Consider the following 22,031-nt stretch of genomic DNA (forward strand, 5'->3'; position numbering starts at 1 on the left):
TTGACATATAATGGTTTGGGCCAAATTGTTTCACAAATTAAGAATGCACACACAATTTTGCTCACACACACAAATACCAATGTTAACACTCATAAATACCCCGTAAAGCAGGTTTCTGGTCAAAGGTGAAACAATGTTTTAGAAAAAGAAACACATCTATGAGATGCTCATAACAATACAAGTTTAACATGAATGTTGATATTTCATCAAAACATGGCCAGTGATCTCCAGAAAATGGCTCAGCAGCATTGCTCCTTTAACCTCATGAAGAATGTTTGAAGCTCTGAAGATGTCACTCATCCCAAACACATCATGCCTCCTCAAGGTAACGTTGCAAAGGCTTCCATTGAACCTGAAATTCAACTTTTGCATAAGGTTGGTTCCCTCCATTCCATCAAATATCAAGACAATGTTTATGAAAAAAATCCAACAAGTCCAACAGTAAGGGCCCTACAGGTTCAAACCTCTCTGGCCTGTGATTTCCATGTGACCATCTGATATAAAATGCACCAGGTTCACCACAAGAGCCAAAACTGCAAATTAATTTGATTGCTATGACGGCTATTCGTTGAAATACAGTACGCTACTGTGAAGTATTTAGGTGTAGCAAACATTTCGATCCTTATGGGACATTATGTTGAAAACACATTTTATACTGTGAACCATTTACATCGTTGGCATAGTGGAGTTGTAACTTTAAACCACCTGATATGACATCTGAACAGTAACACCATCTGGCAACACTTGTGTGGTTGAAAATAGAAAAACTGTGCAGGGTGCTCAATTGTGTAGCTCTTCATCTTTTATAGACCGTAATCTGTTGTAATTAACTTGCTTTCCTGTAGGATATCATAGATATTTAAAGTGAACCATGAAGTATTTTTTCAAAAATAAAATGACCAAAACACTCTCAGTCTATATTACAGTCTCACTTTATATTAGTTGATCGTAGCAACAACCAGAAGTAATTATTTTATCATAAAAAGTCTACGATACACATAGACACACAAACATGATTTTCACAATTCTTGAATGCTTCCTGTAAAATCTATCAGATAATTAGTAAAGAATAGTACAGGAGTAAAATAATAATAAATCAATTATATCAATGTATTGTAATAAAATTAAAATAACCCGGATGTAGTATGTGAGTAGTCGACTATCTGTTTCCGGTTGTCACTGTCGGATCTGACCCCCGGTTTGAGATGAGCCCTACCGCTATCTGAAGCTGAAGACATAATCATCATCTCTGGTCTAATTTCTGAAACGTAGGTTTCTGCGGGTTTTTTTCACAGTTTGTCTACTTGTATTCGTGCTTCCACTTTATCTTCCGCACTTTTTCTGTGAGTGTGTCTTGTCAATAAGGCTGGCTAAAGGTAAGGTCAGCGCCTTTGTAGCCTTACAGCTAGTTAGCGTGCTAAGCTAACGTGCTAATCAAGAGTGAGTGAATGTGTGACTTTCCGCTTAGACAGCCATTTCCTCAAGACTGAATGAACCTCGGCAGATTACAATGCCGGTATTTCACGGCGGGTAGAGTCAACAGTCACGTAACAGTAGTTGGAAATAAGGGAGACAGAGAGCTCCGTGGTCACATGGTCTCCGTGGTCACATTAGGATGGTTGCTAACATTAACCAGCATTACAGTCTACTCGCGGACAGTGTGAACCGTTGGTGCTCTCAAACAGACTACATACAAACGGGCAAAGGAGCAGCTAGTTTTAAACCTTTTGTTAAAAAGGTGGCTTGCTCTTCAATGTAAATTTTATAAATTACCTACTTTTCTCTAAAGGCAGAGACAGATTGGACAAAAAGAATTGCTGCATTAGTCATGGATGAATTTTGGGATGATGCTTTTCTTTTTGTATACCTAAATACTAATAGTGATAATCAACCAAGAGTGAGAGGCAGGTAACTTAACCCGAGCCTTCTTTATGATTTCTAAGTGCTTTCTATGACCTTTCTAACATTATAGATACGGTTGTGTCATCCTATTCGCTCATTGCATCCAAAACAAATGATGCAGCTTTGCTATCTCTCCCGTCGGTTCCTTCATCACATGACTCTCTGCTCTCCTCTCCCCAGGAGCCAGGGTGTCCCCCCTCTCCATGTGTAGTCCCTAATGGGTGGCTGGTCTCGCAGTGCCGTGCTGGAGCTGTACCGGGCGCTGCTCCAAGCAGGGCGTCACCTTCAGTACACCGACCGCAATTACTACCGCCGCGCCGTGGCTCGCGAGTTTCGCCGCTGCCAAGCCCTGACGACACCCGAAGATAAGGAGGACGCGCTGACCAGGGGCCAGTTCTTCCTCAACAGCCGGTTGGGTGGGCTTATGTAGGGGGGGAAGGGGTCCCGGGTCATCTGCAGGTGGTTCAAAGATCATCTGGAGGTGTATCACGTAGGTGGGTTTCAATATTCAATCAGTGCTTCTGAGCTAAGCAACAGAACAAAGTCCTCCTGTCTTACTCTCTGTCTTTGTCTCCTCTGTTGTCAGTGGTAGGATGGCGGGGGTGAACGGAGACCGCAAAGGGAAGAAAGATGACAATGGGATTGGCACAGCCATTGACTTCGTGCTTTCCAATGCCAAGCTTGTGCTGGGAGTGGGAGGAGCAGCCATGCTCGGCATTGCGACGCTTGCTGTCAAAAGAGTAAGTGAGTGGCGATTTATCTCCCAACGGTTCTTTTTTATCGTCTCGCCCTTCCACTCCGTGTGATGACGGGGGGAGTGGAACGCTCTTACTGCAGCATCCACACCGCCGTGAACGATGTGCTCACAACCAGTCTTTGTTGTGCAGATGTATGACCGGGCCATAAGCGCGCCCACCAGCCCCACCAATATCGAGCCGACGGGAAAGAGAAGCTGGGAGGAGCCCGCCTGGATGGGTTCGTCGCCACGGGTACTCAACCATGACATGAAGTCCACAGTTAGCCGGTCGCTACAGTCTCTGCCCACTTCCTCACATGCTTTTGAACCAGGTGAGGAAACATGTGTTTACCATGTTGTATCGTGCAGTATTCACATGCCTGTTTTGTGGTTTGGACTTTCAGCCAGCTGTCATTTTATTTGTTGACAGATGGCCTATTTGGAGGATTCTTGCTCTTCCTTTACAGTGGGTGAAGGCTCCCTGTAGTGCAGTTGTTAGTCCGCCAGCTGTTTTACATGAGTTTGATGTGATTTAGTTGAACCTTTCTCAAACACGGCAGAAGCCCCTTAATTTAGTATTTGTAGATTCATCTTTTGAACCTGTGCCTCTCATGTCTTTTTCAACTTTGCCCACTACCTCCTTTTTCAAAACTTTAAACCGCTTCTAATCTCCCCAGACTGTCTGCGGAGGGCTGTGGGTCGAGCTGCCGTGGGAGGCAGCGGCGCCACTCAGTCAGACCTGCAGCGGGCCCGACTGCGTCTGTCGCTGCAGGAACATCTGTGGGAGTTCTACCAAAATAACGTAAACATCCCGACCGAGGAGCAGGCCGTGGCACGGAGGGCTGCGTTGGACATCTGTGCCGAACTCAGAGTGTTCCTCCACGCCAAACTGCCCGACATGCCTCTCAGAGAGATGTACCTGAGTGGCAGTCTGTATGATGACCTGCAGGTAAGAGGTTACTTACATCTGACCCTACTTTGAGACAAAATAATCTTAATTTCAACTCTGAGCCGAGAAAGCCGTTGGTTTGTAAAAATCTTCAGCCTGCCGTGCTTTTCTCTGCTTTATCCCCTTTTTTCCATATTTTTAGGTGGTGACAGCGGACCACGCCCAACTCATGGTGCCTCTTATCTTGGAGAAGAACCTGTGGTCGTCCATCCCCGGGGAGGACACTATCATGAATGTTCCAGGTTTCTGGCTCGTCCGCAGGGAGAATCTGGAGTATTTTCCGCGGAGCAGCAGCTACTGGGACCGCTGCATGGTCGGAGGCTACCTCTCCCCTAAATCAGTCCTCGAGGTCTTTGACAAGCTTGTGGCCGGCTCCATCAACTGGCCAGCTATAGGGAGCGTCCTCGACTACATCATTCGTCCCGTGGTTCCCTCGGAAACACTGACCCTGGAGGTGCAGTACGAGACGGACCGGAAACTAAACGTGGACTTCCTACCGTTACTCGTGATGGAGGACGGAACCTCGCTGATCGCCAAACCGCACCGACTTGCCGCAGAGCGGCACGGAAACCTGTGGCGGCAGAGCTTCCGCGTGGCTGAGACGGCACGACTCAGGGCCCTGGACCAGGAGGACGGAGGCTGCCGATGCGCCTGCCTGAAGCTGGCCAAGGCCGTGTGCAAGCTCAACCCCGCCCTGAACCGGCTCAACTCCAGCCAGCTCACCAACGCCATCTTGTTGCTCTGCGCAAAAGAAGGCGACTGGACCCAGGAGGCGCTGGCCGACCGCTTCCTGCAGCTGCTTCGAGCACTAGTGGGACATCTAGAGTCGGGGAGGCTGCTGTGCACCCTCAGCCCTAAAGTTAACTTATTCTGTGAGCTGACTGAACAGGAAGTGGACGAGCTGGGGTACACGCTCTACTGCGCCCTCTCGGATCCCGAGGAGCTGCTGAGGACTGCTGTGGCCCAGCCGCCGCATCCCTGACAACCTCGTGGAACAACGTCACTGTACAGCAACGTAACGTCAACCACTGTTTAGTGGGCAATGGTGACCTCGAGCCATAATGAGGTTCCTGGGGAGAAAATAACAACAGCAGCATGGAATCATCCTCGGCCTCTTCAGTCTTAAATGCCGTCAGTGAGAAAGTAGTAGCAGTTACTTAGTCTCGAGATCCGCGTGAGCCTTGACTTAAAAGCTGCATGTGGTGTCATCATGCAAATACTATTTTAATCTTTGGAAATGGAGGCCCATGGGACAGCATGGCTCTCACTAAAGCCATTGTATTAATGAAGTTAAGGTTAGACGTGCCGTCGGGTTCTAATGAGCTGCATTGGTTGGTCCGTGTCAAAATGTACGCCTGCGTCCTCGCTGAGCTCTTTTTAACCTGCTGGAGAGGGCTCCATGTCTATGCCTCTGTTCTGAGATGGGTCCAAGCCCCTGTGTCGAGGGATAGGGTGCGACGTTGATTGTGTGTATGCCAACCTAAAAGCTAATAAATTGTTGATCAGCCCAAAGAGACAAGTTAACCATCTGTTCATGCTCCTTTTTTTTGTTACCGCACATAATATGAAATACTGCTAGAGTTCAGTTTGAATAACTTCATTAATACAGTGACTGCGTGCAGAATGCACGCTGTCCATGTTTCCAGGGATCTTTGAAAACAGACGGGCTGTGATGGGAATGTGTGCGGCTTGCATGTGTTGTCTACCTAAATCTAGAACCGGTGAATATACAATGAGTTATATTTATGTTGTCTATTTGTAATATTTCCCACCGTTCAACTATGAATCGGCTGTAGAGTTCAGAACATGCTACTATTTATAGAAACGTCTGATTTGTTCGTGATCACGGCATTTGAACAATACAGCGCCACCATGTTCTCGCACACATTTTGGCGAGAACGAAGATCTTCATGTGACTGGCCGTCCGTCTAATACAGATCTGCTCTTTGTTTATGGAAAAGAGGTTCTTCAGTCTCACATTTGTTGCTTTGGTGCACAGGCCTAATGTGCTTTACCTCATTTAAAAAATTTGTTATTTTACGACCTCCGTCACGGGTTATTTTGCACTGTCAAATGTCTGGGACATTCTGAAAGTGCTTTTGTCGACTGGGTTTTGCTTTAATTTAAAGTTCAGTCCCTCTCTTTCCCTCGAGGTCATTTCCTTCAGTATTGACGGGACACTTCAGTTTTTCAGCATCTATTTCTCAGCAACACACTGCTGTAAACATGGTCATAACTCAGTATTCACTTCCTGGCCTGATTGCAGTGAGAGCACGGTGCTCGATACCTCTGTAGTTTGTTATCCGTGTCTCTGTGTGCAGGTAGCCAGACACGTAAGCGAGGCCTCGACACACAGGACGGGCTGCTGCTACATGAAGTGTTTGGCACAAACAACATGAGCTGTGGTGGTGGTGGTGGTGGTGCAGGCTTGTCCGGTCTACGTGTATTGTTAGATTACAGGTGCTAACCTCTGAGATCATGATCTGGTTGAGAGGGATCAACTCACAGATCCTCAGTTATATAAAAGCAGCTTCGGAGACTGGAGGCGGAGTCACTACAACAATAGCTGCCAGACTGAATAACCCGAAACATGTCCAAAATAACCACGCGGTTGCGCTTACGTTTAGCCTTAGAATGACAATGAAACGCAGTGATGTGTAGCAAGTGTCTCCTCAGTTTGTAGTGTTCAATACGGAGGGATTTGTTTAGTCCTATTGAGCATTCAGTTAAACAATAATCATCCAGATAACTGGGAAACGGGTGACTATTTTTGTATTTATGGTACATTTGTAACCAAAATAAGAGCAGACTATTTGCATCCATTCAACATGTAAAGAGTCACTTATTGTGCTTTGTTGTGGATGTGCTGATCTAAAGTGAATCCACAGTAAGTTTGCATATTAAGCTTCTTCGTCTGCAGACAGTTCATGCTACAAATGGCTGCTGTGCTGAAGGGAGATTCACTGTGCCACTTTCGTAATGTTGTAAAACAAAAACCCAAAGTAGATCACGACCTCTACCTTGGAGTTCATATTCGCCATATTCTGTTGCATGCTGTGTATTCTTCCCCAGCTTTTTTTTTTTTTTTTTTTCCAGCTCTGGAGTTGAACCGAGCAGCACTTTGTATTCATTAAATTCTGTAGGTTTATCTGTGGTTGATTTCATTAGTTTAAGGATTGCGTGTGAAAGACTTTGTTACATGATGGAAGATCAGTGTAAACAAATCCAATCAAAGTTGACAAATCAAGTTTTATTCAGTGACATTTGGTATAAAATTCACATAGCTGAGAAACCGCCGGTGTACAAAAGCAGCTCCGATTATAATATGGGAATAATAGGAATGAAACAACTTAAATTGCATTTGTTCTGCCCAAGCGTCTACATTACAAAAAGTAAAAGGCACAAATGCATCTGTCTGATTAAATCAAAAGCAGCTTCACAGACTTGTGCAAGAATCTGAGTTAAGCGGTTCAATAAGGACTCGATGGACTCTGTTCAGTGGGACAGAACAGCCGCCCTCCTCCAGCCTCATTATTCCAAGCAAATGTGAGATATGTATGTGGCAAGCCAGGTTCAGAAACCACTCAATGCTTTCGATTGCTGCAAATGAAATAACGGAACGTTTATGACGAAATTTAGCTTTGCTCGGTGCACCCTTGAGAAAAATCACATACTGCTAGAAAAGGAGAAGTGCAACATGTTTCACACAGTGTTCAGTGAACTACTTGGCCGGGGCAAACCCCACACGATCGGCGGCCCGGTCGAACACGGTGTAGTACTTCCCGATGAACACGTCTCCCAGGATCCACAGGGGCCCGGCGGGGGGCGGGATATCCATGGCCATGAAGCCCGACAGACAGATCGATGAACCCATCTGAGTCTCCTGCAGCAAAGAGGAGAAAGTCATTTGTTTTCAGTCTCGCAAAAGTAAACGATTGGGTCACACGTGTTTCTGAATAATACCTCAATACACCAAGGAGATAGAATATTAAGACATCTGTCAATATAATGCAGACCAATACATCAAGCCCATGCCTTAGAACTCAACTAGATAATGAGACAAATCAACAAAACATTTAAAAAGGGCGAAGGCTGGCAATGTTCTTCAGCTGTTATCAAATCCCATGAAGCGCTTTAATCCGTCGAAGTGAACTACAACGCCCATGTTCATCAAGTAAGGGACACATCACACAGTGCAATGCTGTGACTCACTGTGTTCTGTAATAAACAGTGGAAGTCTACGGCTCAGGAGAATAAGCCGTTTTTCGCTACACAACCACTTGTTGTAAAAGGATAAATGAATGCGGTGTTGGTAAGTAAACACCTTTTAATCATTAGTTTAAATAACTGGTAGTGCCTAAATTAAAAAGGTCATCCATGAGTGAATCTACCTTTATGATGTAATCCTCTCCAGTCAGCTTGAACATCTTGCCTCCAATGTTGAAGGTGATGGCGGGGAGGGATGGGATCCTCTTACAGTCGATCCAGTACTAGAGCAGACGGAGAGGAGGAGGAGCTGGAATGATCTCAAGAGTCCCAAAAACCCAACGTGAGCGAGCGCTCCAGTGAAGGTATTTAAAAAGTCACATCTGGGAGACAAGAATAATCATAGCTTTGTTATGCGTCAGCTCTACCTCTCCCATCAGCAGGGGCAGAGCTCCGATGGCTTTGTGCAGCGCTCTGACTTCCTCCACAGGGCCTACAATTAAGGATGTTCCCGTGTCGACAATAACCTGGCAACCGGCTCTGCAGACAGTCAGCTGGTCGCCGACATCAACTCTGCAGGCCGCGGCGGGGCGGAGGGACAAAATGTACCAGTTACCTCCAACACCGGCGAAGAAATATGTTGCCGTGCAGATTGTAAGAGCAGGAGAACACTCATTTAACAAAAGTGAGAACCCACCTCCAGTTCCTTCTAATAACAACAACAATAGCCACACAGGGTTCTTTCTCACCGGCTCACTTGGATCTGCCAGTAGGCCTTTCGGGTGACGTTGACATAGTGCAGGTCTCCGGTGTAGTGCTGGGGGTCTGTCCCACCCAGCATCAGCTCTCCTCCTACCGCTGCTTTGGGGTCTCTAAGAGACAGCGGGTGGACAGACATGACTTACTACATAAACAATAACCATATGTGTGCCACTGGCGGCACCACAAGGTCTCTGACCAACAGTCAAACCAAAACACAAGGCAGAGATTCTCCAGCTGGCCGATTAGAATATTATTATTAATATAATTGGAGCCCGTTCTTCCGTCAGACACCAACCTGCTGATGTAGAATGAGAAAATGTTCTGGGGCAGCAGCTTGGCCGCCATGGCCGTGTCAAACACCGGGGTGACTTTGGCTACTGATATGGAGGGGTAGGCCATGCCCAAGACCCCGTCGAACCGGGCCACTGCGAATGTGATGCCAGGCTGCTTCACCGCTTCACCAAACTGCTGGCCTGGAACAAGCATCCCTGCAATCTGCGAGGAGGAGAGACGTCAATGCGAACGAAAACAAAATAAACAAGTCTTTTAATGAACTGATGGGAATGGCGTGACAGCTATAATTGAGGAATGCCGTTAAACAGAAGAGGTCATGCGACTGAGTGATTTTCAAACCCACAGAGACGGTGTCTCCACTGATGAAGCCAGACAAGCTGCCTCGGCCGTACCGGATGGAGAACGCTGTGCCGTTCTTGACGAATGTGTTCGACTTCTTCGAGTTGTAGCGATGGTGAATCCCTAACGAGAGAGAGGACAATCTGTCAAAAATGATATTCCACCGCATTTATGGATTCAGTAAGAAAAGTAATGTCAGTGATAATACACCATTAACAGTTTGAAAGCATGAGCCAGACGGGTGACACGGGCCTCCCTGGAATCTGATTGGCAACCCCTGGTAATAATGTAGTTCATTATCATTAAGAGTCTCAACGATTTGTACTTGTTTCCTTGATGTGTCCCCTTCTTTGAAGCATGCATACTTCAGATATAAAAAGCAAACTCTAAAGGAATTAAAAAGAAGAAGTGTGATATTTTAGTTACTACTGCTTGGTAAATACAGCAAGTATCTTCCAGGGGAAGTGGCCAACAGATACACAGATAGACGCTGAATGAGTCACTCACAGCAGGCCAAGTCAAAGAAAGAGCAGTGGATGGAGGGCACCCAGAGGTTGGAGGAGCCGGTGTCAAACAGCACAGTGAAGTTCTGCGGGGGGGTGCCGATGCTGATCACCCCGTAGTACTGGGCCTGAGGAGACAAGTCGATAAACGCTGAGATCTGCTGAGCAAACCACAACTACATCTGCAGCAGAAGACATTCAACTTTCAAACCAAAAGCATGCACAGGTGTAACTAATATAGAGTATTTGATCTGTGTTGCCCACTGTTGCAACTGTTGGGAATGATGGCAATATTAGATTTGGACATCCCCGGTATCCTAGCTTTCCATCATTCCCACTCGCTCACTATGAACCTCAGTGAGTTTCTGCTGACGTCAGGGCTTTAACTGCTAATTGAAGTGGAATACATACATCCATGAAGTTGGTCAGCCTCTCTGCGGGCACAGCGGGGGAGCTGTCCGGCGCTCCGGTGCTCCTCGCTAAAGCCCGGAGCTCCTCCACAGACATCCCATTGTCGCTCATCAGGCGCCGCAGGCTCCTGGTTTTATGAAGTGGCACTCTGCAGATGAGGAAACCGTAATTATTGAATTACATGTCTCGGGCGCGCAACCACGCGCGCGTGTGAAAGACAACTTCCTGGTAGAACAGAGTTTACTTTCAAGCGAAGTTTGCAGCGGTTTAAACTGCGGAGCTGACGTCATCTCACGTGCACTGGGGCTATTATTGCAGGTGAATACTTAAACAACGTAATTGGAAACACGTAGGGCTAACGTTACCAGAGAACAAAACAAGGAAGTTATCACACGCGCGCGCATATATTAACTTGCATTTAACAAAGCCCGCTTGTCTGCTGCTATGAAATGATATAGGATGTAATGCAACATTAATATTACCTCACTCTTGTTGCCAAAATATCAGCTGATAAAAGGTATTTACCTGAATATGGCGGCGCTTTGTGTTATCAGCAGCGCCCCGATGAAACTAAATATCCTCAGCCGTGTCATTTCTGTACTCGTAGAAATAATAACACACGTTTGAAATGTTTCTGATACGAACGAGCGCAACAACTCACAGGTCACTGTTGCCACTGATGCAGAAAGCTAAGTGAAAGTCCTTCGGCAAAGTCCGCCTTTACTCGGCTGGCCCCGTTTTGTGGCGCAGCGATTGGAGGAAAATAATCAGTGAGGTGCTCCTATTGGTGGAACAACATGGCCATCAGCATTACAAACCGGTGGATTGGGCCTCTTGCAGTCACGAGTTGACTGTGAAACGACTGATGGGGCACATACTAGCACATTGTGTTAATGTTTGCAGCTGCAGCTGAGAAAACGTTTCATACAATAGAAAACATTCTTTTAACAGTTCACAGAAATACCTTTCCACAGAGAATCTAAAAAACCAACCACACAGACTAAATCCTACAGATAAGTAAGGAAGTAAGTCTGCTGTTGGCCTCGGCTTTATCAAATCTCTTCTGACATATCATTGTGTGGGTTTGGGACGCCTAATGAATGGCACTGCCACCTCTCCTTATTAAATTAAAGAGGTACTCCAGGTGTTTAGGATTGCAATTCCATTAAATGTGGGCCTTGGTATAGAAAAAGATTATACAATTTTGTTAACACTTTTAGTGTCGAACGTGGATTAAGCTTCAAGAACACCAGATCCTACACATGCCATAATGCAGCCCAATATCATCGTTTGTTACACCTTGTTAGACACGCTCCATGTCCACAGCTTGCAGCACATCCTCTCTATGAAAGGGGCCGTCCACTGAGAGTCAGGGAAGGGCCAATGAAAAATGCTTAGGAGTCCAGTGTTTCTGGAGTTTGAGCCCTACGAGGAAGTTAAAAGTCAAGACATGTCTGCCTGCGCTGCTTCAATTCAAGCTATTCTTTTTTCATTTCTGTCTCTTGAAAATCCCCCGATTGGAGTATTTATTTAAAAATAAATGGTCTCCAACGCACAGTATATTTTTGAAGACAAAGGAGAGTTCCTCCAGGGGGTGGCCTGGCTGCCTTTGGCTTTAAGATGCTTACCACTATATTAATAATATGTCCCTGCATGGTATAACGCTGTTTGGCATTGGCAGAGAAGATTTGGCACATTTTTCATGGGCGCAACCCACATACTCAGCTGTGCTGCTCATCCTACAAATGCATGATACAAAGGGGACACCGTTTGAAAGGTAAAAACAGGCTTTCCAACGGTATAACATTTATTGCCAAGAAGAATTGTTACAACAGAGAAATAATCTACCAAACACAAATTTCCGAACTTTTTGTTCGACGCTTATGTCACTCAGTAGCATGCCATTATGACTGATAAAAGAATAGTTTCAAATCCAAACCACAGATAATACCAATTCAGGCTGAGTCATCCAAGCCAGCAGTCAACACGTTGCCCTTTCTGACAGAGTCTCGTGACAGAGTCTGAAAGCATTCGCAGACAACATCACAAAGCAAACACTCCCATGGCTTGTTGAACAAGTTTTTGAATTCCACAGTAAACAGAAATTGTCATAAAGACTGGCTTACGCACAATAAATTGACACTCACACACACACCGGCCATCGTCTTCAATCAGACTTAGAGCTGTTCAGAAAGGCGGGTCCCCTGAAAGGTAAACCATTACACTTTGGGGTTATTTTTGAGTTACGGGTCGTGTTTGGCATGTAGTGCTGATGGTTACGGTTGGGGTTTGCCGGCTGGTCTATGCAAGTCTACGCAAGTCTATGCGAGTTTGTGTCCGTGTAGATGTCTGAATGTCGGTCTTAGACAAAATGTAGCCTTCTTTCCACTTGTTGTTTCTGTAAATGTGGATGTTTTTCAAAAAGAGGGTCCTCCCCCACATTCTTTTCTTGTTTGTGACGTCGCAGGTAAATCACACCTTTAGATGGGACAATAGAGGAAAAGGCAGCGACGGCAAATATGGCCTGAAATCGTCTGACTGTTTCTTACTGGATCCGTAACTGAAGGATCAAACGGAACAGTGAAATAAAGAGGCCTGATGACTGATAAACAATGATGGTAAGAATTAGATCTTTCTGTTGCATGTGAATAGACAAATATGTCTTTTATAAAAGAGTTGGGCCTAAAGGATACCGACTCTTGAGAGGGTGTATCTGGTTCCTCCACCCCTGGTTAAATACAATACCAATTCACTGGAAAAAAAAATGCTATTTGTTGTTGGATATTATATCTGGAGGTCTGTACATTAGGTTACATCAGACATTTTGATTTGTCATGAGGGAAAGCGCAGCCAATTAGCATTGACACATGAGCTCAAACTGAAATAGCAGCATCAACCAAAGCACCCGTGTGAAAGCGCTGGAGTCCAGTTTGGCATACCAAACCAGTGATACGAGCGCATGATTACACCAGCGCTGCAGTCCGGCTGTTGAAACAACTGTCCACCTCTTGTACTAATAAGATGCTTTTAGACAGAAAATGTCTATTGAAATGTGGAGGTCAACAGTGAGAAGCAACAATTACAATGCAAGGGGAAATAGCAGTGTTGCATAAGTCGGATTGCCTGCAAACCAGGAGGACTTACATTCCAAACATATTTAGCTGTTTGGCTGAGATAGAGCTTGGATCTCATCACATAATTGCACAGTGCATATTAACTTGTCTGCCAACAGTCTATCAGAGAAAAAAGGATCTACAGTACGTCCCTGTAAATGTGATTACTCCCTTGAAGGGTGTGATATAATGCATATGTAATGTTTTTATTGTACTGTGCTCTGGATTTTGAAAAAGTTTATCTGAAAATCATCAAAATTGATAAACCGGAACGGCAACAGTTACGATGAGCTTTTTTTGTTTTTTTACAGCAGACATTTTGACTTGACATTCGGGAAAACACAGGTGTTACTAATAACATTAACGGTGGCTCTGTTCTGTCCAAGGGTCCCAGTAAGTCATGGTGGTGTGACAGTGATGCAACACGCACACCTGTGCTTTTCATACTATGTCAAAATGCCTTCGAGTATCCTTTATGACAAACAGCATTTAGCTTCAAACACCGATTATGAACATCTGTCTCCTCTTAAAAGTATGGCAATCGAGACTATTAACCGGGGAAAAGATGGCCCCTGAAAGCCCCACGGACGATGTGTGTGGACTGATTTGGGGTCATTTCATTGACTAAAAGACTGAAGAAATACGTACCACTAAAGCACGAAATCAACTGACATTATAAAGGCCTTTAGGTCTGTTAGATGGCGCCAGTGTCAGAATCTAGTTCTTCATTTTAACAAAAACCATAAACTAAATGAAGGATAAGTGTGGTAATCATTCACGTGTTGAGGCGTTTGAGTTGCTGAAGAGCAAATATACAGTGTATTATTAAAAAAATGTAATCATGTACAAAGAGAAGGACAGCACAGCGATACAGTGCACGTGTAGCAATCTTAAAGCAATGATTGGTTGTGTGGTAGCCTTTGCTCTGATCTCAACATTTGAAGTACCAGACCATTCATTTCTACCACTGTTAAACCCCATAGCCGCCCAAACCCCCCAGGACAAAGTGCCCAATGAAGTCTACCATCAACAGCTCCTTTGAGGTCGCACAGTCGGCCTACGAAGACCGGGATGAACCAGTGGTAAACATGAGTTCCTGTTCAGAGTGGTTCATCTGAATGCATTAATCGCTGAATGGTGTTTGGTGTGTCGTGTTTCATCTTTTGAAGAACCGGAGAAAAATAGAAATCCTTGAGCTTGAACTTCTTGGGATACACTTGATGATTTTTCTTGAAACTCTCTGTTGCGGTTATTGAGCTCTATGTTCTCTTGCACTACTAGAAATTGTGCTTCACTTATGTTTTTTCTTTGTCAGCCTGCAGTCACAGAGGTTAAAGTCAAGCCTGTGCCTCGTCCCAGGTCTCGAATGCAATCAAAGTCCCAGCGTAACAACAACAACGACGACACTGTTGACTACGCAGACACGACTAGCACGACAACCAGTGTGGTGGTGAGTGGTGATATTATCTCGAAGATTAAGTCATAATAGTGTGTATTAATTAGCATGCATTGATTTTTTTGTCATTTCTCTCTGTCATCAGAGCTCCCAACTCAGTGAATATCCTGCAGACGATAAGACGCCTCTGCCTTTTCGCTCTCCTCCTCCCAGACCACCACGAAGCAAATGTATGAGCTCCAGGAAACCCACAATCGATGGAGGCAATCACTATATGACTGCAGTTTCTGAGCCAACTGTGAGGGCAAAACGAGCTTCATTTCATTCCTTAAAAGACTGCTAATGTGTGTTACTAGAACTATTACTGAAATGGTACATGGGCAACTAGAGAGCAACAGCTTACTTCCTCCTTCAATTCTCTGCTAGAATCCAGCTGTCAATACTGAGAGAATACCATCTCCTCCAGCACCGCGGCCTGAACGCCCCCCTCCTCCCTCCATCTCTTACAGGTCAAGGTCTACAATGAGGCTAAAATGTGAGGTAAGCGCTGACATGTTTCACCTCATCCCAACCTTTATGTACGATATGATATGTATCACCTGTGATGTGTTCTTTTTAATATCTTGGCTAGAGCGACAGTGATGAGAGTCTGCAATACAGTTGTTCCTACATCAGCTTTGTGCCACAACCTCCAGTGTCACCAGCTCTCTCTAACGAAGAGGTGAACTTCTGCGGGACTGGTAGTACAACGGTAAATTGCAGGCTAAAAGTCATGCATTATGGACTCAGTGTTTTGCGTGAGTGTGGGTAAGGAGTAAATATTCCAACTCTACAATCAATGAAAAGAAAGCTCAGCAACCGTGTTGGAATACGTTCAACGTTTTGGTCATGTTCAACCGCGTTATGTAACCACGATGTGAATGTCTTCGGTTTCCAGGCCACAGAGAGACCTGCAGTTCCGCCTCGACCCGGGCAGTCCCCCCTCGCCTGCTCTGACTCCTTGGGTGGAACCTCGTCTCCACAGGTATGAGAGCCCCTGCAGAACTCAGGTGATGGAGGGGCCGAAACACAGACACAAAAGGTGCAGAGAGACAAGTGCTTTTCCCTTATGCTCGAATAGAAAAGAATGACTTCCTCAAAGGGCTTCTCTATTTTGTGCTGCATTTTACACTGTTCTGTCAGTCAGCCTGAAATGCAGATTTCGGGAGGGGCGGCCCGAGTGCTGTTTGTACTGAAAGTGACATCCAAGTTAACTCAAAAACAAGTCATTTCCCCTCTGAATTGAAGAGTCTCCTAGATCGAGAAGAAGAGAAAGCACCAACAGAGTATACTGTGAAAGGCTAACTTTTTAGGAGATTATCAATGATAAACACTTCCCATTCTCATGTTAGTTGGAATATTACTTACTTAACTCCCTCCATTATTTCATTCAAAATCCAAAATGTCAATCTAATGGTGATGTTTGCAGAAAAGTCAGTAGAAATCATCCTCTTTCCCAGTTAAACCGCGTCATAGCTCTAGACTAGAGCGAAGCTGCAAACATGGCTAAACATTTGTATTTCCATAGAAAGACCTTGTTCCTGGAAGTGTGAGAAAGACCCCAAACCATTTATTCATGGTATGCTCTGGAGAAACGCTGTTGTTGTATCTTTGAGCAGCAGAGTTGATCAACAACGTCATTTTCTTTGTTTATTACAGACCAGACCACCACCACCGTCCTTCTCCCCGCCTCCCCTTCCTGAATCGGAGGAACCTTCGTATACGGTGTACAGTGAAGCAGAGCACCGCCCCTACCTGGACGTTCTGCCAGAGGACGGAGATAACATGGTGAGATACAGATCACGATGTAGACAATGGTTTGCTCTCAATCAATTCTGATCCATTAATCTGTGTCCATCAAACACTACCAGTCACTAGGGAAGCCAACAGTAGGCAACCAGAGTGGGGACTACTCTCCTCATCAACAGACCACTGAGGATGCCAAGGTACAGCTTTTTATTCATTTTCTGCTAAGTTTGAGGAGGTTTCATGAATGAAATGTCTTTTAAAACATCACGTCGTGATTCTTGTAAAACAAAACTCTCCACACACGAAGTATAAAAAATCTGTGTTGTATCATACAAATGTATACAGTTCACAAAGATGGCATTGTCTAACCAACAGGAAAAAAATAAAGCAATGAAAATAAAAAAGATTGATGAATAAATAAAATAAATAAAAATTGTGCAACGGATTTTTGATAAGAATACAACCTGTTTTCCCCAGGACATCAATGGGCTGTTGCGATGGTTGAAAAAACGATCAAGTACGTCCAACATTTTGTTTTCTAGATAGATATTGTGTCTTGAAGCCTAAAGATCAAACGTTATTGTATTGACTGCCAATAATTTGTCATTTGAAATAATCCATCTCTGTGGTGTCACTCCAACAGAATTTGATGGCATGGCTTCATCACAGTATGGCCTCAGTATAGAGGAGGAAATCAGGTAACCACGCAGAAACTATATATGAATTCCTTCTTGTGCACAAACTGTGTCATCTTGGTGCCATTAGTTCTGTGTTAAAACAGGGAAAAAAACTGCTTCAGAGTATGCAAAATAGATAGTTACAGTTTTATGTTGAACAGTTTTAGATATCTAATTACAACATTGACTTTTTGCGTAGCAAAACTTGAATGTCAATGAAAGTTAATTGGCTAAACTATTTCAGAACTGAATGAGCCAGATAAAGAAACAGCTTTTCTTGTCACTGACCCCATATGCAGATCGTTAAGCCAGAGAGCGATGAATGTGAGAAAGGCCCTGCGTCTCTACAACCTCCTCATGATGAAACACAAGGAAAGCCTGCGGGACCTCATCACAGAGTTCAGCTCCATCTCCGACAGCCTGGACAAGATGAAGAAGAAGGTCAAAAGCATGGACATTGCTGGGGGCACCACAGGTGCTATCGGAGGGGTGACCGCAGTCTTGGGTATCGCCTTTGCTCCTGCGACCTTGGGTGCCTCGCTGATTGCTACCGCCATTGGTGTTGGTATGGTGGCGTCCGCTGGGGGCATTGGCGCCCACTCTGCCATGGCCAAAAAGAAGATTGTGAATAGGATGACAGTTGAGAAACTAGTATACGACTACAAGGTAAACGTTGTCGATCTGGAACACTGCCTGTGCTTTATCCTCAGTGGGATGAATGAGCTTCAAAGGCACAACATTGCCAGGTTACAGAGGGCAGGAGCCCAGCCGGATTCACTGAAGACGGCACACCTGTCACAGTTTGTGTTAAAGAATAACACGACCAAGGATAGGGGATCTTCGTCAGAGAGACTGCTTCTGGCTTTTGCCAAGGAAATGGATCAGTATTTTACGGCAAATGATGGTCAGACGCTGAAGAAGTCGAGTAAAAGCAAGTTTTCGGGTAGAGTTCGCCTGCTGGCTAAAAATCTGCAGGAAGAACTATTTCACCTGAATCGTATGTGGGAAATGTTTGGTTGAACCAAAGAACTTTTTGTTGGTTTGTGTGTTTATGTGTGTGAGTGAGAGAGAGAGACTGGAGAATAACTGCCTTATTTACAACATATTTAATCAACATTTTATATGAATATATATATGTATTTGTAATAATGTGTGACTGTACAATATCTACTTTTCAAAGAAAGTTCAGGATTGTAGTTCTACTACTATTCATGGCTGTGATAAATAAAACCGCAGAGTTAATACAAATATAAAAATATCTCTTTATTCAAATAACACCATGAGTACCAGTGGTTACTTTTTAGGACGACAGTAGAGTAGCGTTATGCATGGAATGCGGAACATAAACAATGGCGGAGTGATAATGTGGGCACTGCGGAAGGATACCTCCTGTCCTTGCTTGAACTATATCAGGACCGTGCCACAACACGCGCCATCTTCTTTTCCAAGGAACATCATTGTCGAACATCGCTCTGTTGCCCGAAATGGCAGTGTAAAAGTGCGCCGCGACCCCGCCGCCAACCAAACAGTGCATCCAACCCGTGCACTAAGTCACTTCCAAATCAGAAACATGTCGTAAGTATTATTTTCTTTATAACATTTTGTCGATGACAGCTGTGCGGCCTACTGTGGCCGCGCGCCTCGGCAGCCTGACGTCACCGAGAGCACGACGCTGCTTCGTATTAAATTCCAGTTAAAATTAGTTTGACGTTTAACATTTATTTTGACTTTCTCTGAAACATCGTACAGTTTGATATAGGGACGTGGGGTTGTATTGTAGTTCAGGGTTAGCTACTGATATGGCGTAAAACGTGCCGTTAATATGAAATGTAACTTTCTATTTGATTCAATGTACCCAGAGCCTTTACACCTAATTTAATCGTGAAGGACGTGATTTCTATTTGTTTATAAACAGTCTGTGACAGTGTCACGAGTGCCTGCGTAGCGGCCAGAAAATGGTTCGTTTCCTCGCTGTGTCAAAATGGCGGCTTCGTGTTGTCGTATTGAGGACAAAAGTGTAGCTGTTTTTTGTAGTGAGGGAGGAAGGCGTAGGCTCGTGACCCTGACGTCTGTCTGGACCCAGACTGACGTCAGAGTCACAAGACTGGTAGCTGGGTGGAAACACGTGACGTGGAGCAGGTGCACTGCAGTGACAGGGGCAGTGTTGCGCCAAAATGTGATTTGCCTGGAGTCATTATTTTCATACTAACATTATATTCTGGCCGAGGGACTATTACCTTCATCGTCGATTATCTTCTCGATAAATTGATTAGTTGAAATGACATCATCAAATGTATTGTTTTGTCAACTACTTAAGCATACTCAGTTTACTGTCAGAGGAGTAAAGAAACCAGAACATATTAATTTAAGAAGCTGCAATAACAGCATTTTGACCGACTGGCTCCAGCTGACTAATTGATGATGAAAATGTAGCCAATTAATTTAATTGTTGACAACTAATTGATTCATTGTTGTAGCTGCATACTATATTATTTACCCACAAGTTCTTTTGTGCACACAGCACAAGTATGAATGACTAATTGAAGGCTAAACCGTCACATGTGTTTATCTTCCCCTATCCTCAGGTCCTTTGTGGAAACCCTCACTGCTGCTGCATCAAACAGCAAAAAAGAGTTCGAAACTGTCCTATCCTCGTCACACACTCCCTTTGTGACCAACAACAGCCACTATGACCATGATGATGACAAACTCACAGTTTGGCCTGGAAGACATGGAGGCCCTTCTCTGGGGACCTTCCTCTCCCATGGTTGACGCCACGAGCTTCTCGACTTCACGCCCTGACCAAGAAGAAGAACAACAGAAAGGAGGAGGGACCTCGTTGGAGGGCGACGCTTCCCCTGTGTCGCCCCTCGCCTCCTCGTCGCTGTCCTCTTCCTCCTCACCTCCTCCCTTCTACTCGCCACCTCCCTCACCACCGGCCGTCCTCCTCCAGGGGGACAAAGCTGGGATGGTGTCTGACCTGCTCTCCCTCCCCTGGTTGGGCCACCCTGGTCCTCTGAGACAGGCCGTCTCAGATGACAGCAAAGGTAACGACTGTGTAAAATAATCATCAAACGGCCATCTTTAAAGCACCCGTATCAACATATTTGAAGCACTTTTTGAGCACCATCTCTCATTAACATACTGCCTCATTTGCCTCCACAGAGGATATGTTCGGTGACCTGGACTGGATGGATGAGAGGATGGATCTGTCCGAGTTTGACCTGGACTCTTTCATCGGCGAGTCCCCCAGTTGTCCAGAAGACCTCCTAGCTGCCTTGGAATGCCCCATGGAGCTTGACTCCCTCCGAATGCCCACTCTCTTAAGCCCCGCATTCTCGAGTCTTCCCTCTTCTTGTCTTCCAAGTATACCTCCCCCTACCCCCCCCACGGTCTGCTCAGATGCTTGTGTCATTACAGTGGATGAGCCTGAATCCTACATTGAAGAACAGGAGGGCCCCTGCCTGCCCCTGTGTGTCCCGGAGCCACAACAGGAGCTGGAAATCAAATCTGAGCCGGCGTCTCCAGACCCCCCGTCCCCCTCGGTGGATTCTCCCTCCTCCCCAGCCTACACCCTGGACCTGGGCAGTGAAGTGGATGTCACGGAGACTGAAGTGAAGCCAGTGTTGGCGTCTGTCGTCTCCCAAGTCCCGAGGCTCGTATTCTCCCTCCCAACGACCCGCATTGTCCTCGTGCTGGCTTCCAAAGATGAAATCAGCGTCACCACCACCACTGTAACCACCACGTCACAGATCGTTCATTCCTCCCCTCCTCCAAAGCCCTCCAGAAGCACACCATACCCCGAGCCCACATACAACGCCAGTCCACCTTCTCCTAGTGCCACCACTGTCAAAGTCAAGTCCCCCCGGGAGGCAGATGGAAATGAGAGGGCAACTTTGAAGGCCCCGAAATCCAAGAAACTGAAGAAGATGGCGCAGAATAAGACGGCCGCCACACGTTACAGGCAGAAGAAGAAAGTAGAGCAGGATACGCTTCTTGACGAGCATGGTCTGCTGGAGAGGAAGAACCTGGAGCTGAATGAGAAGGCTGAATCCTTGGCCCGGGAGATCGAGTACCTGAAAGAGCTGATGGAGGAAGTCGGCCAGGCCAGGACCAAAAAAGGTCTCGGTGCTGACCCCTAGTGGTCGGACCTAACAATGACGTGTGAGAAGAGAGTAGGCTCAGCAGATTATATTTATTTAACACAAGCAAGTATCAGTAAAGTGTTCTGTCCACACAGCAAGACTTGGAGCCACAATCTACTATAACTGGTGTTTTTCAGAGTACCTCCTTTTTAAATATCTAACACTGGTATTAAATATAGAATACTTTTATCATGTTTAGAGTGGTTATATGGAAAGAAGTATTTTCCATTCAGTATATGAACTTGTGTGTTTTTTGTAATGTATCTAAATGTTTCCCGTATCTGGACCTCCGTAACCTGCCAGTAGGATGTATTTTAATAAGTGTATTATAGTATAATGGACCGTCTGTATTGTGAATCTCTCAATAAAGAGTCTTAAGATGAATGAGTCTTGATGTAATTCCTTCTGGGGCGTCGGTAATGTATATTGTCAGCATCACTTAACACATGAGCACCATGGTACTGTTACAGTTCCAGTGTACATAATCATTAAAGTTCATAAATGCTATTATGGCGTATACACCCTGCTGATCATATCTCAGGTGAAAATGTAGAGTTAAGTTTACATCGTTAAAGCACAAGATAATGACCGGTTTTGAGTGTTTTCCATCTGGTCAGAGTGTGACCTCGTCCTGCACAAAGACTCTTTGTTCCTGGTCTGATAACTCTAATGAACCTGTGGATGTCCATCTATCTGGAGCCACAAACTGGGAGCAGGATAATGGAGCCGCCTGACCAGCAGCGTGCTGCAGAGACTTATTCAATCAACTGACGGTCATGTGAAGTTAAAAAGAACCCCCTTTTTTTTCCT

The 22,031-nt window shown here is 45.2% G+C and overlaps 4 protein-coding genes across 5 annotated transcripts; 3 read left to right on the forward strand and 1 right to left on the reverse strand.

The window, feature by feature from the left end:
• The first annotated feature begins 2,255 nt into the window (after nt 1–2,255).
• On the forward strand, nt 2,256–6,653 carry mief1 (mitochondrial elongation factor 1). 2 transcript variants are annotated; one of them, XM_079282280.1, is made up of 5 exons: nt 2,256–2,392; nt 2,489–2,642; nt 2,790–2,970; nt 3,316–3,587; nt 3,730–6,653. In XM_079282280.1, the coding sequence occupies exons 2-5, from the start codon at nt 2,496–2,498 to the stop codon at nt 4,567–4,569; spliced, it is 1,440 nt and encodes a 479-aa protein (XP_079138406.1). In that variant the 5' UTR covers nt 2,256–2,392; nt 2,489–2,495; the 3' UTR covers nt 4,570–6,653. The 2 variants fall into 2 exon arrangements, with proteins under 2 accessions (XP_079138406.1, XP_079138405.1); XM_079282279.1 differs by having other exon boundaries at nt 2,261–2,396.
• A 175-nt stretch (nt 6,654–6,828) lies between these two features.
• napsa (napsin A aspartic peptidase) lies at nt 6,829–10,769 on the reverse strand. Its single transcript, XM_079281157.1, has 9 exons — nt 10,628–10,769; nt 10,103–10,250; nt 9,696–9,819; nt 9,193–9,311; nt 8,851–9,050; nt 8,543–8,665; nt 8,222–8,366; nt 7,979–8,077; nt 6,829–7,470 (listed from the first exon to the last, which is right to left on the reverse strand). The coding sequence occupies exons 1-9, from the start codon at nt 10,693–10,695 to the stop codon at nt 7,309–7,311; spliced, it is 1,188 nt and encodes a 395-aa protein (XP_079137283.1). The 5' UTR covers nt 10,696–10,769; the 3' UTR covers nt 6,829–7,308.
• Nucleotides 10,770–16,152: 5,383 nt separating this feature from the next.
• On the forward strand, nt 16,153–18,096 carry LOC306787376 (uncharacterized protein; the record flags this gene model as incomplete). Its single annotated transcript, XM_079282495.1, has 6 exons — nt 16,153–16,197; nt 16,310–16,438; nt 16,522–16,596; nt 16,877–16,916; nt 17,043–17,097; nt 17,376–18,096. 6 exons carry the CDS (start codon nt 16,153–16,155, stop codon nt 18,094–18,096), a joined length of 1,065 nt encoding a protein of 354 aa, XP_079138621.1.
• Nucleotides 18,097–18,511: 415 nt separating this feature from the next.
• atf4b (activating transcription factor 4b) lies at nt 18,512–21,605 on the forward strand. Its single transcript, XM_079281043.1, has 3 exons — nt 18,512–18,651; nt 19,662–20,123; nt 20,242–21,605. The coding sequence occupies exons 2-3, from the start codon at nt 19,766–19,768 to the stop codon at nt 21,216–21,218; spliced, it is 1,335 nt and encodes a 444-aa protein (XP_079137169.1). The 5' UTR covers nt 18,512–18,651; nt 19,662–19,765; the 3' UTR covers nt 21,219–21,605.
• The last annotated feature ends 426 nt before the right edge of the window (nt 21,606–22,031 follow it).

The sequence above is a fragment of the Melanostigma gelatinosum genome (assembly GCF_949748355.1).
Source record: "Melanostigma gelatinosum genome assembly, chromosome: 13".
In the NCBI taxonomy this organism is placed as follows: Eukaryota; Metazoa; Chordata; class Actinopteri; order Perciformes; family Zoarcidae; genus Melanostigma; species Melanostigma gelatinosum.

Coding starts and splice junctions, on each gene's coding strand:
- napsa (XM_079281157.1), bottom strand. CDS start 10,695: ATGACACGGCTGAGGATATTTAGTTTCATCGGGGCGCTGCTGATAACA. Junction 9,312..9,695: donor TTTCTTTGACTTGGCCTGCT/GTGAGTGACTCA, acceptor CTCTCTCGTTAG/GGATTCACCATCGCTACAAC. Junction 8,078..8,221: donor TGCCCCTGCTGATGGGAGAG/GTAGAGCTGACG, acceptor CGTCTGCTCTAG/TACTGGATCGACTGTAAGAG.
- mief1 (XM_079282280.1), top strand. CDS start 2,496: ATGGCGGGGGTGAACGGAGACCGCAAAGGGAAGAAAGATGACAATGGG. Junction 2,971..3,315: donor CTCACATGCTTTTGAACCAG/GTGAGGAAACAT, acceptor TAATCTCCCCAG/ACTGTCTGCGGAGGGCTGTG. Junction 3,588..3,729: donor GTCTGTATGATGACCTGCAG/GTAAGAGGTTAC, acceptor CCATATTTTTAG/GTGGTGACAGCGGACCACGC.
- atf4b (XM_079281043.1), top strand. CDS start 19,766: ATGACCATGATGATGACAAACTCACAGTTTGGCCTGGAAGACATGGAG. Junction 20,124..20,241: donor CGTCTCAGATGACAGCAAAG/GTAACGACTGTG, acceptor TTGCCTCCACAG/AGGATATGTTCGGTGACCTG.